This window comes from Oncorhynchus gorbuscha, linkage group LG04, assembly GCF_021184085.1.
Source record: "Oncorhynchus gorbuscha isolate QuinsamMale2020 ecotype Even-year linkage group LG04, OgorEven_v1.0, whole genome shotgun sequence".
Lineage (NCBI taxonomy): Eukaryota > Metazoa > Chordata > Actinopteri > Salmoniformes > Salmonidae > Oncorhynchus > Oncorhynchus gorbuscha.
In genome coordinates this window covers 36726088-36746276 of record NC_060176.1, presented here as the reverse complement: position 1 = coordinate 36746276, position 20189 = coordinate 36726088, and the positions used below count along the sequence as shown (strand labels likewise).

The following is a 20189-nucleotide window of genomic DNA, read 5'->3' as shown; positions in this document are numbered from 1 at the left end:
CAGAGGATTGGCCACAATAATTGACATATTGCCCACCGAACCAAATCCCGATTTTAGCAACCAACCGCAACGCTTTATGATAGAATTGAACAGTAATATACACAACTTTGATGCACATCTTTGATTTGTCACTATGACATTCTGAAGCCTGAGCTACGATGTGCAGAAGTCAGTCTTAAATCTTTTTCTACTTTGTTCTCAACCGGATTTACAAGTAATCTCATACAATGCTGACTCTGTCTCAATCAATGCTATTAAATTGAGCCATTCACTTGAAAACTGCACAAGAGCATAAAGCATTACTTTTTGTAACTTATTGTCCAGGTGTACTGAATAAGATGACATATAATAATGGATAGTTCATGTTACATATATATTGGAAATATTGTCAAATCAAGGCTGGACTTCATTTTTCCATCATTATTATCATTAAATAGTCTTACCATCCAAAATATGTCATGTTTAACAATGTAGAAAAGCAGGAAATTTGCTTTAAACTAGGGTTCCCCAAATGAAACAAGATCAATGTGGTGCATTTCACACCTATCAATAAACTAGGACGAAAATGCAGGCCCAAATGCAGTTCATATAAACGCTAGGCTATTTAATCTATCAAAAAGCATTTGTGATTGTAAATAGTTTATTTGCAGTACGAGTAAGGTGGCAATTACCAGTTAATAAATTGATACAGAAATTTTAGGTGTGGCACAAATGTTAAAATCCCATCAAGGTGTGCCACAGTTCAAAAAAGGTTGTGAACCACTGATCTAGCTATCTTTCTCTCTTTCTCTTTTTCACCCCCCCCCCTCTCTCTCTCTCTCTCTCTCTCTCTCTCTCTCTCTCTCTCTCACTTTGTCTCTCTCTCACTTTGTCTCTCTCACTTTGTCTCTGTCTCTCTCACTTTGTCTCTGTCTCTCTCACTTTGTCTCTGTCTCTCTCACTTTGTCTCTGTCTCTCTCTCTCTCTCTCTCTCTCTCTCTCTCTCTCTCTCTCTCTGTCTCTCTCTCTGTCTGTCTCTCTCTGTCTCTCTCTGTCTCTCTCTCTCTCTGTCTCTCTCTGTCTCTCTCTCTCTCTGTCTCTCTCTCTCTCTCTGTCTCTCTGTCTCTCTCTGTCTCTGTCTCTCTCTCTCTCTCTCTCTCTCTGTCTCTCTCTCTCTCTGTCTCTCTCTCTCTGTCTCTCTCTCTCTCTGTCTCTCTCTCTCTCTCTCTCACACTTTGTCCCCCTCTCTCTCTCTCTCTCTCTCTCTCTCTCTCTCTCCATTCAATCACTGTCCCCCATCATGTTCCCTTGTAGGACAAGCATGCCCTGCTGGATGTGACTCCCAAGGCGGTGGACACTCTGAACTACACCCAGTGGTACCCCATCGTCATCTTCTTCAACCCAGACAGTAAACCAGGGGTTAAGGCCATGAGGCAGAGGGTGATACCTGGTTCCAACCGCAGCGCTAGGAAACTATATGAACAGGCTGTCAAACTGAGGAAGACCTGCTCTCACCTATTCACTGGTTAGTCACACACATAGATCCGCTTCACACCCACAGTTACACAGAGATACGCAAACAGATATACATGCGTACACACACCATTTACTTTTATCTACCACCCTCAGGAGTGTCCATGTAGTTGGCCAGTGAGTTGACCTCTCTCCCTCTGTCTCTCTGTGTGTGTATATGACTATCTGACACACACACAATCCTGTACTTGGCCAGTGATTCATGTTAAACCCATTTCTGTAGATGACTATCGAGTCTCTAACGTCAATAAACAAATAGTTAAGCAGCCAAATATAGAACACAAGATCTTCCTGCATGAGGGATAATCTGTTGGATCTATTTTTTGTGCTGATACACCCCCCTCCCTCTCTCCCCCTCTCTACTCGTTCTCTTCTCATCCATCGTGCTATTATCTCTCACCCTTTCCTTTCGCTTCCATTCTTTCGCTTCTCTCCCACTCTTTCTCTCCCTCTGTCCGCTCTCCCTCTCTTTCCCAATCCTCTCTCTCCACCTCTTTTTTATTTCTCTCTCAACTTCCTCTATCTCCCTTGTATCTCTCTCTCTCTTTCTTTACCCCCCACTCCTCCTCGCTCCGGGGCTCTCCTCCCTACAGCTACTATTGATGTGAACTCGGCCAACGATGCGTGGTATGGCAGTGTGAAGGACTCTATCAGGGAGCAGCAGACTCAGGCTGTATGGGTGTCTGAGGGGAAGGTAAACACGCTCACCATACAGTGCTCATACACAGGATACTGTACTGTACTATAATGTACTGTACCATAATGTACTATACTAGGGGTGTGACAAATTGAAACATTTTTGTAACATTTAAACTGCCATTTTCTTATCGGTTTTCCGTTAAAACGTTAAGAACATTTTATAAAATTCCACATGAAATCCTATTGCATGGTATGACTGCTAAGGGAAGATGAATTCCTACCAAAGTCATACAGTAGGCTTAGTTATTTGGAATCTCCTTTGTGGCTTCCCGAGTGGGCAGGTGAAATTTTGCCCCGAAGTCGATCGTTAATTCACGTTGACTCTAGTGTTCCTTCCATTTCTTATGTGCATGAGTGACTCGCACCAAAAATAAACCTAGCCAAGTGATCACAGTTCTTCTCTTAAATTAACAACCTCATGCTAATCACATTAGCTTACGTTAGCTCAACTGTCCCACAGGGGACCCACCGATCCTGTAAAGGTTCAATTCTCTTTTACCTCCATTACGTGTCTCTCACTCAATTTCGACCGCTCCCTATACACACAAGCGTGCTGCGCACCCAAACTCCCATTAGGCCTACTGTGGACAAGCTACATTCCTTGTCAAATCATGATAGCTTTATCATGAATTCAAAATGTACTGCTTGATTAAAAGTAAGCTGCACTTTTGAAATAATGGATTTGTCTTGTCAATTTGTTTTCACAGACTGCTATAGTGTTGCATTTAGAATAGGTTACAACCCCTCCTAAACCTAGGCAGGTTCCTGACTGAAATATGTAATAAAACATTTTTGATGAAGCCAAATAGAATATTCATTAATGGCCTACTTTGTTTTATGTTCAGCCTGCCTGCCTACCAAGTTTAAGCTCATTAAACACAGGGCAAAAGAAAACGCGCCAAATGCGGGTATCTACTGGTTGTTAACTCTAGGCGATGTCTCAACTCCCATTATAAAGGCGGTATCAAATGTATTTATGAAGCCCTTTTTACGTGAGAAGATTTCACAAAGTGCTTTACAGAAACCCAGCCTTACAACCCCAAACAGAAAGCAACGCAGATGTAACACCCCGTAGAAACGGGACGTAAACGGTGATATGAGAGAGAATGACGCATTTGTTTCAGTAGCACTAGTCACGGCTGAAATTGTCTTGCAGTCGTTAATTTAGTTAATTACTTCACAAATTCAAGTAGGCCTTGACAAGGGCTGCATATCAACTGCAATAATTTATGGAATCTGCACTTTTTTTTCAACTCTTACTGACGATAAGGTGCGGAGGGCTTCATATATCCATGGCAAATAATTTGAAATATGCATGTCCCCTCTTACTAATGTTCCATCGTTGTTGCATTAGGTAGGCCCATTTGTTCAAATGTTTCCCTTTATGATGATGGTTGGGATCTGTTAGTGGTAGTTTTGTGATATCTGCACTGTCATTTAAAATATTGTCAACAAAAACAACCACATTTTGTTTTCAGTAAGGTGTTTTTTCTTAGCGTTTTACCATTTTGAATTTTAAAACGTTCACAACCCTATAATATACTCTACCCTACACATGCTACCCACTGGCACACACTGGTTGAAACAACAGTGTTTCCGGTTCCTTTCAATTAAATGATGTTGAACCAACGTGGAATAGACGTTGAATTGACGTCTGCCCAGTGGGTATATTCTGCTACACTTCGGACTTCAACTGTAGATTTGAAGTAGACAGTAAGACAATTTTACAGAACATGATTGAAACATGTACATAATACAGGGTGAAATAGTACAATAAGCACCCTGTATTATGTACATGTTTCAATCATGTTCTGTAAAATTGTCTTACTGTCTACTTCAAATCTACAGTTGAAGTCCGAAGTTTACATATACTTAGGTTGGAGTCATTAAAACTCGTTTTTCAACCACTCCACAAATTTCTTGCTAACAAACTATAGTTTTGGCAAGTCTGTTAGGACATCTGCTTTGTGCATGAGTCATTTTTCCAACAATTGTTTACAGACAGATTATTTCTCTTATAATTCACTGTATCACAATTCTAGTGGGACAGAGGTTTACATAGACTAAGTTGACTGTGCCTTTAAACAGCTTGGAACATTCCAGAAAATGATGTGATGGCTTTAGATAGGCTAATTGACATCATTTGAGTCAGTTGGAGGTGTACCAGTGGATGTATTTTAAGGCCTACCTTCAAACTCGGTTCCTATTTGCTTGACATCATGGGAAAATCAAGAAATCAGCCAAGACCTCAGAAAAGAATGTGTAGACCTCCACAAGTCTGGTTCATCCTTGGGCGCAATTTCCAAACGCCTGAAGGTACCACATTCTGTACAAACAATAGTACGCAAGTATAAACACCATGGGACCATGTAGCCATCATATACCGCTCAGGAAGTAGACACGTTCTGTCTCCTAGAGATGAATGTACTTTGGTGCAAAAAGTGCAAATCAATCCCAGAACAACAGCAAAGGACCTTGTGAAGATGCAGGTACAAAAGTATTTATAGCCACAGTAAAACAAGTCCTATATCAACATAACCTGAAAGGCCGCTCAGCAAGGAAGAAGCCACTGCTCCAAAACCTCCATAAAAGCCAGACTTCGGTTTGCAACTGCACAAATATCGTACTTTTTGGAGAAATTTCCTCTGGTCTGATGAAACAAAAATAGAACTGCTTGGCCATAATGACCATCGTTATGTTTGGAGGAAAAAGGGGGAGGCTTGCAAGCCAAAGAACACCATCCCGACCGTGAAGACTGGGGGTAGCAGCATCATGTGGTGGGGGTGCTTTGCTGCAGGAGGGACTGGTGCACTTCACAAAATTGATGGCAACATGAGGAAGGAAAATGATGTAGATATATTGAAGCAACATCTCAAGACATCTTCGAAATTAAAAATAAAAGAGAGCCGTACACTAGGAGATCAGAAGCTAAAATGTAATTACCAACGTTTCGACAGCCAAGCTGTCTTCATCAGGGTATAATCACAAACACTGCGGGATGACTCGTTTATGTAGTGTCAAAAGACACAGGTGTCTGTAATCATGGCCAAGAGTGGCCTAATATCATTGGTTAATTATCAAATATTAAAATGGCATACAAAGAACAGCATACAAACAACAAATGGATAGCATACAATCATAAATTAATTTTCGACTACACAAGCTTACAAAAATTACAATGGCAAAGTCACAATAATCACAAGAATGGCTTCAGATCAAAGTCTACGTTGAGACCGAAGGGAGCAAGGGTCTTTATGTTAAAGATCCAGGCAGCCTCTCGTTTTAACAATAAATTATCACGGTCACCCCCTCTCCTAGGGAGGGTGACATGTTCGATGCCAATATAATGCAGAGACGAAATCGAGTGGCCTGCCTCCAAGAAGTGGGCCTCAACTGGGTAAGTTAAGGTTTTACACCTAATGGTGCTACGATGCTCTGAGATACGTAGTTTTAATTCACGCTTTGTTTTATCCACATAATTTTTACCACAAGGACAAGTTATAAGATAAATAACTGCCTTAGTGGAGCACATAATAACCCCTTTGATTGGGATCAATTTCCCTGTTTGTGGGTGTTTGAAGTATCTACATTTATAAGTGCCATTGCATTGAGCACTGCCATTACATTTGTCATTTCCATCCAGTAGGGACGCAAATAGATGTTGTTCAGGAATATCTTTGGGTGGTAAATCAGAGAGTACCAATTGGTCTCTGAGATTTCTGCCCCGGCGAGAATACGACCAAGGGAAGGTCCGAAAACAAATTATCATGACTTTAATCGGATTTTAGAATGTGCCAATGTTTGTGAACGATTCCGTTAATTTGTTCAGAACGCTTTGAATAGCGGGTAGTTAGAACACAAGAATACGTCTTTGCAAGACTGACCTTGAAAAAAAATGTATCTTCCAAATGGACAATGAACCCAAGCATACTTCCAAAGTTGTGGAAAAATGGCTCCAGGAAAATAAAGTCGAGGTATTGGAGTGGCCATCACAAAGCCCTGACCTCAATCCCATAGAAAATGTGTGGGCAGAACTGGAAAAAGCGTGTGTGAGCAAGGAGGCCAACAAACCTGACTCAGTTACACCAGCTCTGTCAGGAGAAATGGGCCAAAATTCACTCAACTTATTGTGGAAGGCTCCCCGAAACATTTGACCAAAGTTAGACAATTTAAAGGCAATGCTACCAAATACTAATTGAGTGCATGTAAACTTCTGACCCACTGGTAATGTGATGAAAGAAATAAAAGCTGAAATAAATCACTCTACTATTATTCTGACATTTCACATTCTTAAAATAAAGTGGTGATCCTAATTGACCTTAAAGACGGAATTTTTACTATGATTAAATGTCAGGAATTGTGAAAAACAGAGTTTAAATGTATTTGGCTAAAGTGTATGTGAACTTCCAACTTCAACTGTATAGCATATTCACCGTTCTTTCCTTTCAAGCTATTTCTGTATACTTCTGTGTACTAGTCAATCTTAACTATTTGCCTTGGTACTACTACACTTAGTCTAGTTTCTTCATACTGTACTCAGCCTTTTCTATCACTTTTAAGATGGTGAAAAGTGTTTTGCTCTATTTCCTGAGTCCTGTGTTGTGAGCATGCTCACTGTGTGAATCCTTCTACCACTGGTGCTCTACAGCTCGGTTCTTCTTTCTTTTCTTTCTTTCTTTGTTTTTGTTTTTGTTTCTGCCTCCTCTCTGTACACCAAGATCCATCATGTGTCTCTTTTAGCTGGACTGGACGGAGATGGACCTTGATCTCCATGACGACCGCATGTCATACCTGTCAGCCATGTCAGCCGACTACCTGAGCATGGACAGCCGATTGGCCAGCGAATACGATGACACGGCGGATGAGGGTGGGGCTTACACGGATAACGAGCTGGACAACGAGCCGGCTGACCAACCGCACGTGTCCGCTATCAGCCGCTCCTCTGAGCCCGTGCTGGCAGAGGAGGTTAGAGATACATAGCGATACACACACACACACACACACACACACACACACACACACACACACACACACACACACACACACACACACACACACACACACACACACACACACACACACACACACACACACACACATGCATACACATGCATAGTTAACAACACGCACATACAGCCCATAAGCAGCCCATTTAGCCCATGTATTGTGATGTCCTAACCTCACAGCCTTGTTAGTTGTAAGAATCTATTCTGCCCTCTACAGTTCAAACACATCATTACACCTATGATATCCCCAGTCCAATCTAGGCTGACATGACCAACATCAATACCATCTGGTTAGCATTTGTTTGGGTTGTTTCAGAAATACCCAATGTGTCAGATGCACTTTAGCAAAACAGTTTTCTAAATAGAGGCCATTCAGCACTATGATAATAGCCCTCCCAAAGGCCTGTGGCCAGTTTCTCTCTAGTACAGTAGTTAAAAACAGACTGGAAACACACTAGGGAACTGTATGATTTTTTTATAGCTGTGCGAGGATCTTAAAATCTGTTTGTGTGTCCCAGCGTAGGAGTGTATAACAGTGTTACATATAGGCTACTAACTGCATATACAGTATTACTTCCTCTTCCGCTTCTATGCACCTGGTTTATGCAGATGTCACCTCTTGGCCCTTTTGAATGCAAAGAGACACAACCCCTCTATAATTAAAACATGACACTTCAATAATCAGCATGGTTGACCCTTGACCCAGCCTGTGAACCTGCATGGTACTTCCTGTTGACCCTGTCCTATGTGTGTATATGTGTTTTTGGGGTCAGATCCTGCGCAGGTGTAGTCCAGAGATCCGTGGTCGTGTCAGGAGGGTGGGCAGCAGGGAGGTGCTCAGCAGCGCCAGCCCACCCCCCGCATTTGTACCTGACCCCCCCAAGGTGAGAGACACACTCACACACACACATTCAAATTCCTCTTATATTCACTTTTACCATGTTTTGAACATAAAGTCAACCGGTAGTGAGCATCAGATTTTTAGGCAACTGCGTGGTTTTTGGCGTAGATAAGTACAAGATCTCTGGTGGCTTTCAAACATCCACTTACATTTGAATGTTTGAAACCCTCCACCACCCCTTAGCTCTTTAACTAAATCAGAACTAGCAAACTCCCCTTCTCTCTGAAGAATGGTTTGATCTGGAGAAACCACACCCACCACAGCTTGGATTCCTCCAACGGCAGACCACTCTGGTACCTAATTAGCAATAAGTAACTCCCCAAATTCCTTGTGGTGATAGAAGGGTCCTGCGTTCGTGAAACCTCATTAATAGTATTGTGAACCTTTGTCTGTTGAACAGATATTCTAGAGTAATAATATAGGCTACCTGTGTTTTGAACTCTTACAGTGTTGTAGAGAAATAGGTGTCTGTGGTTTTGGTCAGTGTTGTCTATCAAAATGTGGTATTCAACATTGTCTTCTGTTATGAATGTGTTTGGGAAAGTACATCTTGAAGCTTCTTTTATGTTGTAAATCAATAGTGAGGTAATGAGGGCGGAAGCCTAAAGTTAATGATTTATTGTTTCAAGTGTTTTTCTAGTCACAAATCTACTATTCACGTACAGAAATGTTTGGTGTGCGGATCTGTGACTAACCCTGTTTGGTCCCCATAGAAATAGAATGATTTCATTGACTGAATCGAATCAAAATGATTTGATTCATTCTAATTCTATGCTGGTCCACCCCCCACCTCCCTCCCTCCCCCTCAAGGTAAAGCTGCTGTTCAGGGATGAGGTAGTCCCTCCCATAGGGTCATACGAGCCCCCCCCCAGCCGAGGCTACGACTCCCACTCCTCCAGCCCTGCCAGCGATCCCCCTCCTCTCCCTCGCACCCTTAACTCATTTGGCAAGGCCAAGCCACTGGCACCTCCCCCCATCGCCATCAAACCTTCCTATAATACCCAGGACACCACCCACAGCACGGCCCCAAACACAGCGGCCTTTAGGGGCCCGGAGGAGCCAGGGGAGAGCCCTGAGGACCCCAGCCTCAAGTCGTTCCTGGGGAAGATCAAGGCCTTTGAGAAGATGGACCACTTTGCACGCACTCAGAGGATGCTGGAGCTGCAGGAGGCCCAGAACGCCAGGGTGTGTGCCTGCGTGCATGCGCCTCTGAATGTGTGTTTGTGTGTGTGCACCTCTGAATATGTGTGTGAGAGAGAAAGAGTGTGTGCCTGCTAGTCTGTGTTGTCATCAAAACATCATACTAATGTCTGTCTCTGGCCAGTTGGAGATAGCTCAGAAGCACCCAGACATCTATGCTGTCCCTGTGAAGACCCAGAAACTGGATCACAGCCGGCCTCAGCCTATAGGGTAGGAACTCAACATGGGAGGATTTTTACCCATTGTGTTACGTCTGTCCGCTCTCCGTTGTACTCTATATTCATCTGCGTGTGGGGATTTTCACTCAATATGTGTCTTTGTGTATTGTACATTAATGTGTGTGTGCGTGTGCGTGTGCGTGTGCGTGTGCGTGTGTGTGTGTGTGTGTGTGTGTGTGTGTGTGTGTGTGTGTGTGTGTGTGTGTGTGTGTGTGTGTGTGTGTGTGTGTGTGTGTGTGTGCGCCTGTGTGTGTTCAGTTCCAGCTCGCGTCCTGAGCCCCAGACCCCTCCCTCCAAGCTGCCATACTCTGAGAGTTGTGGGTTCTACCCCAGCGAAGAGGAAGAGTACCGACGCCAGCTGGCAGACCACACCAAGAGAGGCTACTACCAGACCAACAACCAGAAATACCAGGACACAGAACTTTAGACTATGCTACCAACAGCCATAAAATACCAGGACACTGAATGAAGTGTAGCACTACTACGTGCCCACCTACCTACCCTACCACACCCACCTACCTACCCTACCACACTAAACTGTAGTGCCCCTTCTCTCCTGGACCCCCGACTACCCTTAACACCCTAAAGTAACAAGACCCCCTGGCTGGTTGACAGAGACACCCACACACTGCTGAGCCTTGCTCTGATTGACTCAGTTCAGCGCACACAAACGCACACTCTCAATTCCACCGGGACTCTGCCCCCCTCCCCTGACCCTGCACCAATACGCTGCTGACTCGGAAGCTGGCCAGTTTTAAGTTTTTCTTAAAACCGCTTTTTTGCTTCAAAAAGTGTATTAGTTACCTCACTGTTATTATTCTTGTTTAATTTCTATTTGCTTGTTTGGTTGAGTTCTTTTTTGTTACACCGATCTGTGTTATTGTTATACCGATCTGTGTTATTGTTACACCGATCTGTGTTATTGTTACACCGATCTGTGTTATTGTTACACCGATCTGTGTTACTGTTACACCGATCTGTGTTACTGTTACACCGATCTGTGTTACTGTTACACCGATCTGTGTTACTGTTATGATCCATTTAATCAGGATGTTATTTCTTGCCTATGCAACTCCTTCAGTTTGCTGCCTGCAGAGCAACTGAAACCTATTACCACGAGTCCCTCTCTGCACTCCACAAGAACCTTAAACCTTACGAGTCCTCCAAGCTGTATCTTCTTCTCGTTACTCCTTTCCTTTTGTACTATATCCAACATTATAACCAGCTGTCTCCAAACTATTTTAAAAGGTCACTTATATATTATTATATATACAATGTCTGGTGTTTATACTCCTCCATCTTTGCATTCCTTCCTATATGATCGTGTGTGTGTGTGTGTGTGTGTGTGTGTGTGTGTGTGTGTGTGTGTGTGTGTGTGTGTGTGTGTGTGTGTGTGTGTGTGTGTGTGTGTGTGTGTGTGTGTGTGTGTGTGTGTGTGTGTGTGTGTGTGTGTGTGTGTGTGTGTGTGTGTGTGTGTGTGTGTGTACACACACACATATATATATATATATATGCGAACGAAAGAGGCAATATATTATATATACAATACACTGGAATGTAAGATTTTTTAAGTGCCTTTTACTTTATGAATAACATAATGAGGTTTGGGGACATCTGACCATGCATGGCACCCCTGTCCCGTGGACCACACCACTCTGCTGCTCTCAAGCTTTTAGGGAAAACAGGGAACAAGAGACACCAAAACCTTAATACTGTCCCCACTGTACCGTCCCTCCATCCATCCCTTTGTCCCTTCCTCCACAACGATAATATCCGTAACCAGTCCTGTCCCCCAGAGACATGTCCAACATGGGAACAGCATTTAATCAAAACCGCCTCCTGAGTGGCGCAGCGGTCTAAGGCACTGCATCGCAGTGTTAGAGGCGTCACTACAGACCCGGGTTCGATTCCAGGCTGTGTCGCAGCCTGCCGCGACTGGGAAACCCATGAGACGGCGCACATTGGCCTAGTGTCGTCCGGGTTAGGGGAGGGTTTGGCCAGCCGGGATGTCCTTGTCCCATCTTGCTCTAGCGACTCCTGGTGGCGGGCCGGGCGCATCCATGCTGACTTCGGGTCGCCAGTTGTTCGATGTTTCCTCCGACACATTGGTGCGGCTGGCTTCCGGATTAAGCGAGGAGTGTGTCAAGAAGCAGTGCGGCTCAGAGGTCGCATGGCTCTCGACCTTCTCAACCTCCGTACGGGAGTTGCAGCAATGGGACAAGATGGCAACTACTAATTGGATATCACGAAATTGGGGGGGAATGTTTTCCGAGTTTCCTGGGTATGATAAAATGTATGAGAATAAATTCACTGTGCGGAACAACAAAAACTGATCAGTAATATAACTCAAACATGATCTTTCAAAAGAGGGTCATTTTTGTTTTAACCACAGAAACCCGGATAACGGTTTTGATAGAATAGCAACCCAGATCAGGTGGTTTCAGAGAGGAGGTTTGATGTAGGAGACGTGTGATTGGTTGATATGTATGTCAGTCATTTCTGTTGTGGCGTCATGTTGGCTGTCGTGGTCTCTGTTACACTGTTGATGTGTTTCTACATGTTATTACATGCTTGATTGTATCTCAGTTCACACTATACCTCCAGTGGGTTATAAGTGCTTATGATTGAACACACAGTATTAAAGAGAGAGAAACAGAGAGCGAGAGGAATTACTGGACAATGTCAGCTTTGGGTCTTTCATGTAGTTTTATCTTACAACACCAAATAAAAAAGTCTTTCATTGACCGAGTGGAGAAAACACCCTGTGCTGGCTTTATTTTCTGTTCACATTGTCCTTTTCAACATGGTTCATGCAGCTATGGTGGATGTGTAACCCGCCAGTACAGCTTGGGTCTGATTGGCTCAGTCATGTTAAGATTATTTTATGTGTGTGATACTGTGGCTACCTAAACGATCACTTTGTATTTGACTGATTGGGGGGGTTGGTGTTTATTTTGTTGTACACTTAGTTACTCAACGTGCCTCGAGCGTTGGCAAGCTGCAAATCATCTACCACATTAACATAAACGTTAATAGGAAACAGTCCTACTGTGGACACGTTATGGATACCAGGTCCCCTGATACTGTTGTTACATAACATCACCACCAGGGGGGGGTTTGATCTGGCTCTTCAGGAGAGGCCTAAGAAAGTAACCATCCACCATCCTTCCACTTCAAATACAGGCCAGAGGTTGGTTATATGTACATTTAATATATATATATATATATAATTTACTGCCTAATACATTTAAACTCAGTTTTTCACAATTCCTGACATTTAATCCAAGTAAAAATTCCCTCTCTTAGGTCAGTTAGGATCACCACTTTATTTTAAGAATGTGAAATGTCAGAATAAAAGTATAGAGAATTATTTATTTCAGCTTTTATTTCTTTCATCACATTCCCAAACATAACGATGGTCATTATGGCCAAACAGTTCTATTTTTGTTTAATCAGTCCAGAGGACATTTCTACAAAATGTACCATCTTTGTCCCCATGTGCAGTTGCAAACCGTAGTCTGGCTTTTTTATGACGGTTTTGGAGCAGTGGCTTCTTCCTTGCTGAGTGGCCTTTCAGGTTATGTCGATATAGGACTCATTTTACTGTGTCTATAGATACCTTTGTACCTGTTTCCTCCAGCATCTTCACAAGGTCCTTTGCTGTTGTTCTGGGATTGATTTGCACTTTTCGCACCAAGGTACGTTAATCTCTAGGAGACAGAACGCGTCTCCTTCCCGAGTGATTTGACGGCTGCCTGATCCCATGGTGTTTATACTTGCGTACTATTGGTTGTACAGATGAATGTGGTACCTTCAGGCATTTGGAAATTGCTCCCAAGGATGAACCAGACTTGTGGAGGTCTACATTTTTTTCTGAGGACTTGGCTGATTTTTTGGGATTTTCCCATGATGTCATGCAAATAGGCACTGAGTTTGAAGGTAGGCCTTGAAATACATCCACAGATACACCTCCAATTGACTCAAATGATGTCAATTAGCCTATCAAAAGCTTCTAAAGCCATGACATCATTTTCTGGAATTTTCCAAACTGTTTAAAGACACAGTCAACTTAGTGTATGTAAACTCCTGACCGACTGGAATTGTGATAACAGTGAAATAATCTTTCTGTAAACAATTGTTGGAAAAATGACTTGTCATGCACAAAGCAGGTGTCACGCCTTGGTCTTTGTATTTTGTGTTTTTGTTATATGTTTGGGTAGGCCAGGGTGTGACATGGGTTTATATGTTGTTTTTCGTATTGGGGTTTGTAGTATTTGGGATCGCGGCTAATTAGGGGTGTTGTATAGGCTTGGCTGCCTGAGGCGATTCTCAATTGGAGTCAGGTGCTTATCGTTGTCTCTGATTGGGAACCGTATTTAGGTAGCCTGAGTTCGCTTTGTATTTTGTGGGTGTTTGTACCTGTCTCTGTGTTGTAGTCACCAGATAGGCTGTAATTAGTTTCACGTTCCGTTCTGTTGTTTTTGTATTTAGTTCAGTTATTTCATGTACCGCGATACTTTCATTAAAGTCATGAGTAACCTACACGCTGCATTTCGGTCTGACTCTCTTCATTCAACAGATGAACACCGTTACAGCAGGTGTCCTTAACCGACTTGCCAAAACTATAGTTTGTTAACAAGAAATTTGTGGAGTGGTTGAAAAACGAGTTTTAATGACTCCAACCTAAGTGTGGCAAGAAAAAATATGTGAACCCTTCGAAGTTACTTGGATTACTGTATAAATTAGTCATAAATCTTAGTAACAACAATAGACAAACATAGTGTGCTTAAACTAATAACACACAAATGATTGTATTTTCTTGTCTATATTGAATACATCATTTAAACATTCACACTGTAGGTCAAATCTACACTGGAGTTGCTTACCAAGAAGACAGTGAATGTTCCTTAGTGGCCGAGTTACAGTTTTGACTTTAATCTACTTGAAAACCTATGGTTTCACAATGATCAACAACCAATTTGACAGAGCTTGAAGAATTTTGAAAAGAATAATGGGCAAATGTTGCACAATCCAGGTGTGTAAAGCTCTTGTAGACTCACTGTGATCGCTGTCAAAGGTGCTTCTACAAAGTATTGACTCAGGGGTGTAAATTGTCGTTATGGGGTATTGTGTGTAGATGGGTGAGATTAAAAAAATATTTAATACATTTTTTAATTCAGTTGTAACAACAAAATGTGGAATTAGTCAAGAGGTATGAATACTTTATAACTTAATAATAAATCATCTGATTGGCTAAGAATAAAAACTGGTATGGTACAACAACGACATGAGCTGGTTGAAACGTGGAATGGCAGAAAAAAAAACATGATCCACTATGTTGAGAGGAAGTGCAGACCAGCCAAACGTAAGCATCACAATGACAACCAGCTCGCTCGGAAGAATCTGAAACAATGGGAAATGCTCACACTGGTGAATGATATATTGTACAGAGTTTCCAATGATCCACTTAACAAGAGCAAGCAATTCCATATGTCCTACCTGAGACTCTGAGGAAGGAGGCCTTGCCTGGTGGCCAGCCACGCCTGTCAGAGGTTTTTATGGCACGTAATGGAGAAACACGTCCGCAACTATGTCAAGACCTGTCAAAGGTGTGTCCTCAGCAAGACCCCAGAGCCCACAGCAAGAGCCCCACTGGAACTTTTATGCATCGACTTCTGGTCTGCTGAAGACAACCAGAAAAAGTCTGTGGATGTCCTAGTGATTAGTGATCACTTCACCAAGATGGCACATGCATTCCCCTGCTGGGACCAGACAACAACGGAAGTTTGAAGAAGCTTTGCAACAACTTCTTCTGTGTCCATGGATTTCCTACCCATCTCCACTCAGACCAGAGAGCGAATTTCCAAAGTGAATTAATCGTCGAACTCCTGGAGTTGGCCTGTGTCAAGAAGTCTTGTACCTCCGCCAATCATCCTACGGAGGGCAATGGCGCATGGAGAGGTTAAACAGAACACTATAGGCAACATGCTGATATCCTTGCCCCCAATGTCAAAGCAGAAGTGGCCCCAGATTATCCAGAACATGACCTTTGTGTACAATTGTACTGCTCATGAGACCACTGGCTGTTGACCAGATCTTCAAGAACTTCTTTCAGGACAAGACTGTCTGTGGCTACGATGTCTATGAGAAGACCCTGGTGAGCAACCTCCAGTCTGTTATGCTCCAAGCTCAGAATAACTCTTCAGTGGAACAGAGACACCAGTCTGACCAGCACAACAAGAAAGCCTCGCTCCATTGGTGACCAAGTTCTTGTGGATAACAAGGGATGCAGAGGAAAACGCAAGCTTGCCGACAAGTGGGAACCAGACGTCTACACTGTTGTGGCTTCAAAGCCTGGACTCCACAAATGCAAGATCTGGGGTCATAGTGGAAATGGGAAGGTGGTGCAGAGAAACCTCCTGACACAGGATATGTCAGACCCCAGCTTCAAGAGCGACAACAGTATGGGAAGTGACACCCATGTGACTCATGTGCCTGATGTAATTGATGTGGTTTTGAGCAATGTATTATGACACCCTTTGAGTCCACCTTTGGTATATGTGTGGCAATGGCGGAACAACATAAAAACTTGTTGACCATGATTTGTGGCCATGTTTGTCTCTGCTCGCTGTAACCAACAAAGTAATTACATCTAAGACTGAAGCTTCTGGTGTTCAACAGTGCAGTGCAGCTGAAGACACTATAGCAGCCTTAGCCCAAGTAACCCACAGATGAAACATTCACCTCAGATGAGCTTCCTGTGGCTGGTGCTACTGGTGCTGGTGACCCTTCATCCCCCTCCTCTTTCCTTGCCCCTCAATGCCCTCCTGCCCGAGAACAACCTAGGAAGAGCCCCCATGCAGGCAGTCACCCCCCTTCTAAGTTTGGGAGGGCTATCAAGCCAGTGTGTGGACTGAGAGTCTATGGAAGAACAAATTGTAGACACTAAAGGACAATGGTAGGATAATGTACCCTGTTATTGATAAAGGAATAAACTTAGATGTTGAGAAGTTTTAGTTCACAACAAAAGTATAGGTTTGGCCTTAGTCCTCATTTTTCAAGAGAGAGTGCTTAGACCTGCACAATCTCTATTCTCTCAACCTTTTATTAGGTAGCTATTTAGCTGATTTATTCCAGTGAGTGGTTTGGTAAAACGTAGGGCCTGTATATAGGAAGTCATTACAAGTATTTTTATTTTATTTTCATACTCTCCAGATGTCACGCCCTGGTCGAATTATTTTGTGTTTATCTTTATGTATTGGGTCAGGCCAGGGTGTGGCATGGGGTTTTTGTATTGTGGTGTGTTTTGGCTTGGGGTGTTGGTATTGGGATTGTAGTTTAGTGGGGTATCTAGCAAAGTCTATGGCTGTCTGGAGTGGTTCTCAATCAGAGGCAGGTGTTTATCGTTGTCTCTGATTGGGGACCATATTTAGGCAGCCATATTCTTTGAGTTTGTCGTGGGTGATTGTCCTTAGTGTCTTTGTTCCTGTCGCTGTGTTATTTCACACAAGTATAGGCTGTTTCGGTTTTAGTTTCATTATTTACGTTCTTTGTTTTGTAGTGTTTGTGTTAATTCGTGTTTACGTTTGTTGATTAAACATGGATCGCAATCTACACGCTGCGTTTTGGTCCGACTCTCCTTCACACCTAGAAAACCGTTACACTAGTGGTTTGCGTAATTTAACATGTTGTAATTATATGTTGTATAAGTACACAACATTTAAATAGTTCCATGCCTGATATTACTGTACATTCGTTTTGTTGTAAGTGCCCCTTTTAATGTTGCACACTCCCTTCTGCATTCCCCCTCAAACATCCCCTGCCCCCCTTAAACTCTTCGCTGTCTACTATAATGTGCCCACGTGGAAGGTAGGGTACTGAAAAATTGTCCCATGAAAATCATAATCAGGCCTATATGTTAAAACACTTACAATGAGTTTATATGGTCACTGACAGTGTATTATAATGGTATCCCACCAATATATTGAGATATTCATGTATTTCGGTCATTTATTCCAATTGTATCTGTTGATTTGTGAATGTTGTACATGCTAGCTAGCTACTGTACTTTCTACTGTAGGCTACATGTCGTCATTGGGCTTGCATATCTATTCATGTCCCCTTTTGTTGTTAAAGGGGGAGCACAGCATTTGTTTATGAAAGTTTTTCCTGTCATTAAATATGCCATGTGTTTTTGTTGAAGATATTTTGACCATATTTTACTGTTAGTAGTTTGCAAGTGCACGTCACGTACTGTACATAACACCAGGTTGTAATTGAGAAAGTTAGCTAGCCTAGGTCCATAGACTATACTGTACATAACACCAGGTTGTCATTGAAAAAGCTAGCTAGCCTAGGTCCATAGACTATTCTGTACATTTCTATTTCATACTGTATATTGCATTTACCTTGTATTATACTGTTATGTGAAACTAGATTACTGTTATAATTGCCCTGTCTACTGTACCCATGTGTAAGAGAGGACTTTGGAATATAAGGACAGCATTTGTTTATGGATATTTGTCCTGTCATTATCAGAGAATAAAAAATCAACACCAACCCTGATCCTTTGGTCATATGTATGCTGATCAAAACACAATGCAGATAGAGTAGATTGTTGTTTTTATAAGAGGATATAAAGTGGGGCAAAAAAGTATTGTCAGCCACCAATTGTGCTAGTTCTCCCACTTAAAAAGATAAGAGAGGCCTGTAAATTTTCATCATAGGTACACTTCAACTATGACAGACAAAATGAGAAAAAGAATCCAGAAAATCACATTGTAGGATTTATAATGAATTGATTTGCAAATTATGGTGGAAAAATAAGTATTTGGTCAATAACAAAAGTTTATCTCAATACTTTGTTATATACCCTTTTTTGGCAATGACAGAGGTAAAACGTTTTCTGTCTTCACAAGGTTTTCACACACTGTTGCTGGTATTTTGGCCCATTCCTCCATGCAGATCTCCTCTAGAGCAGTGATGTTTTGGGGCTGTTGCTGGGTAACACAGACTTTCAACTCCCTCCAAAGATTTTCTATGGGGTTGAGATCTGGAGACTGGCTAGGCCACTCCGGGACCTTGAAATGCTTCTTACGAAGCCACTCCTTCGTTGCCCGGGCGGTGTGTTTGTGATCATCGTCATGCTGAATGACCCAGCCACGTTTCATCTTCAATGCCCTTGCTGATGGTAGGCTTTGTTACTTTGGTCCCAGCCCTCTGCAGGTCATTCACTAGGTCCCCCTTGTGGTTCTGGGATTTTTGCTCACCGTTCTTGTGATCATTTTGACCCCACGGGGTGAGATCTTGCATGGAGCCCCAGATCAGGGGAGATTATCAGTGGTCTTGTATGTCTTCCATTTCCTAGTAATTGCTCCCACAGTTGATTTCTTCAAACCAAGCTGCTTACCTATTGCAGATTCAGTCTTCCCAGCCTGGTGCAGGTCTACAATTTTGTTTCTGGTGTCCTTTGACAGCTCTTTGGTCTTGGCCATAGTGGAGTTTGGAGTGTGACTGTTTGAGGTTGTGGACAAGTGTCTTTTATACTGATAACAAGTTCAAACAGGTGCCATTAATACAGGTAACGAGTGGAGGACAGAGGAGCCTCTTAAAGAAGAAGTTACAGGTCTGTGAGAGCCAGAAATCTTGCTTGTTTGTAGGTGACCAAATACTTATTTTCCACCATAATTTGCAAATAAATTCATTAAAAATCCTACAATGTGATTTTTGGGAATTTTTTTCCATTTTGTCTGTCATAGTTGAAGTGTATCTATGATGAAAAATACAGGCCTCTCATATTTTTAAGTGGGAGAACTTGGTGGCTGACTAAATACTTTTTTGCCCCACTGTACATTTGCATAACCTACTACAGTCAGCTGTCATCAAACACATCTAAACAAGACATTTAGGCTAGTGAATTACGTTTATCAATTTATTTTTGTGCAAATAATGACGGCGGTCTGACTCAAAATAAAAATCTACCTGAAGAGTTAAGAAATCCTTGAATACTTTCACACCTAAATATTGCAAATGACAGTTGGGGACATGTGGCCAAATCTCACCCGCAGGGCCGATCCTAGCTTTTTGGTGGCCCTAATCAAGATTTAGTTTGGGGGCCTCACCACCTTGTGGATAAAACATTTTTGTGGTCCCCCTTTTGACATCAGTTAATTTCTTGCAATTGTATGCATTTTGCTATAGGGTGTAGAGAAAATGCTGTGGTTTTAAAGCACATTTTCTGCAATTCTACCCATTTTTCCATGGGGCGGAGAGAAAATCTTGCAGTTTTAAATTGAATTTCATGCAATTCTACTCATGCCATGGGGCGGACAGAACATTTTGTAGTTAAAAGCTAATTTCCTGCTATTCCCAAAATGTTGTGATGCGTGGATATAACATTTAGCCCTTTTAAAGCTCATTTCCTGCAATTCTGACTGTCATCACTGAAGTCATTTGTGGTGACGAGGCACACAAGGGTTGCTGTACAAAACAAAGTAATTACCGGTTTGATCGTCTCTAACCAATCAGAGTATCAAAGCTGGAGGTTAGGGCCCCTTGGCAAATGCCATGCATGATAATGTGTAAGGTGTAGATAACTGGCTAGACTAATTTACCAATTTGAACATTTTTCGCTGACATGGGCTAATTGAGTGA

The 20189-nt window shown here is 42.4% G+C and overlaps 1 protein-coding gene across 3 annotated transcripts in view; it reads left to right on the top strand.

Moving 5' to 3' along the window:
* Positions 1-12280, top strand: part of LOC124034022 (tight junction protein ZO-2-like) — a 101582-nt gene extending 89302 nt beyond the window's left edge. For all 3 annotated transcript variants that reach the window (XM_046346656.1, XM_046346655.1, XM_046346654.1), the window contains exons 17-23: positions 1294-1504; positions 2106-2206; positions 6952-7176; positions 7991-8101; positions 8929-9303; positions 9443-9528; positions 9795-12280. In XM_046346656.1, coding sequence (XP_046202612.1) covers positions 1294-1504; positions 2106-2206; positions 6952-7176; positions 7991-8101; positions 8929-9303; positions 9443-9528; positions 9795-9963 — 1278 coding nt within the window. In that variant the 3' untranslated portion in view covers positions 9964-12280. The remainder of the gene's footprint in view (positions 1-1293; positions 1505-2105; positions 2207-6951; positions 7177-7990; positions 8102-8928; positions 9304-9442; positions 9529-9794) is intronic.
* Positions 12281-20189: the final 7909 nt, after the last annotated feature.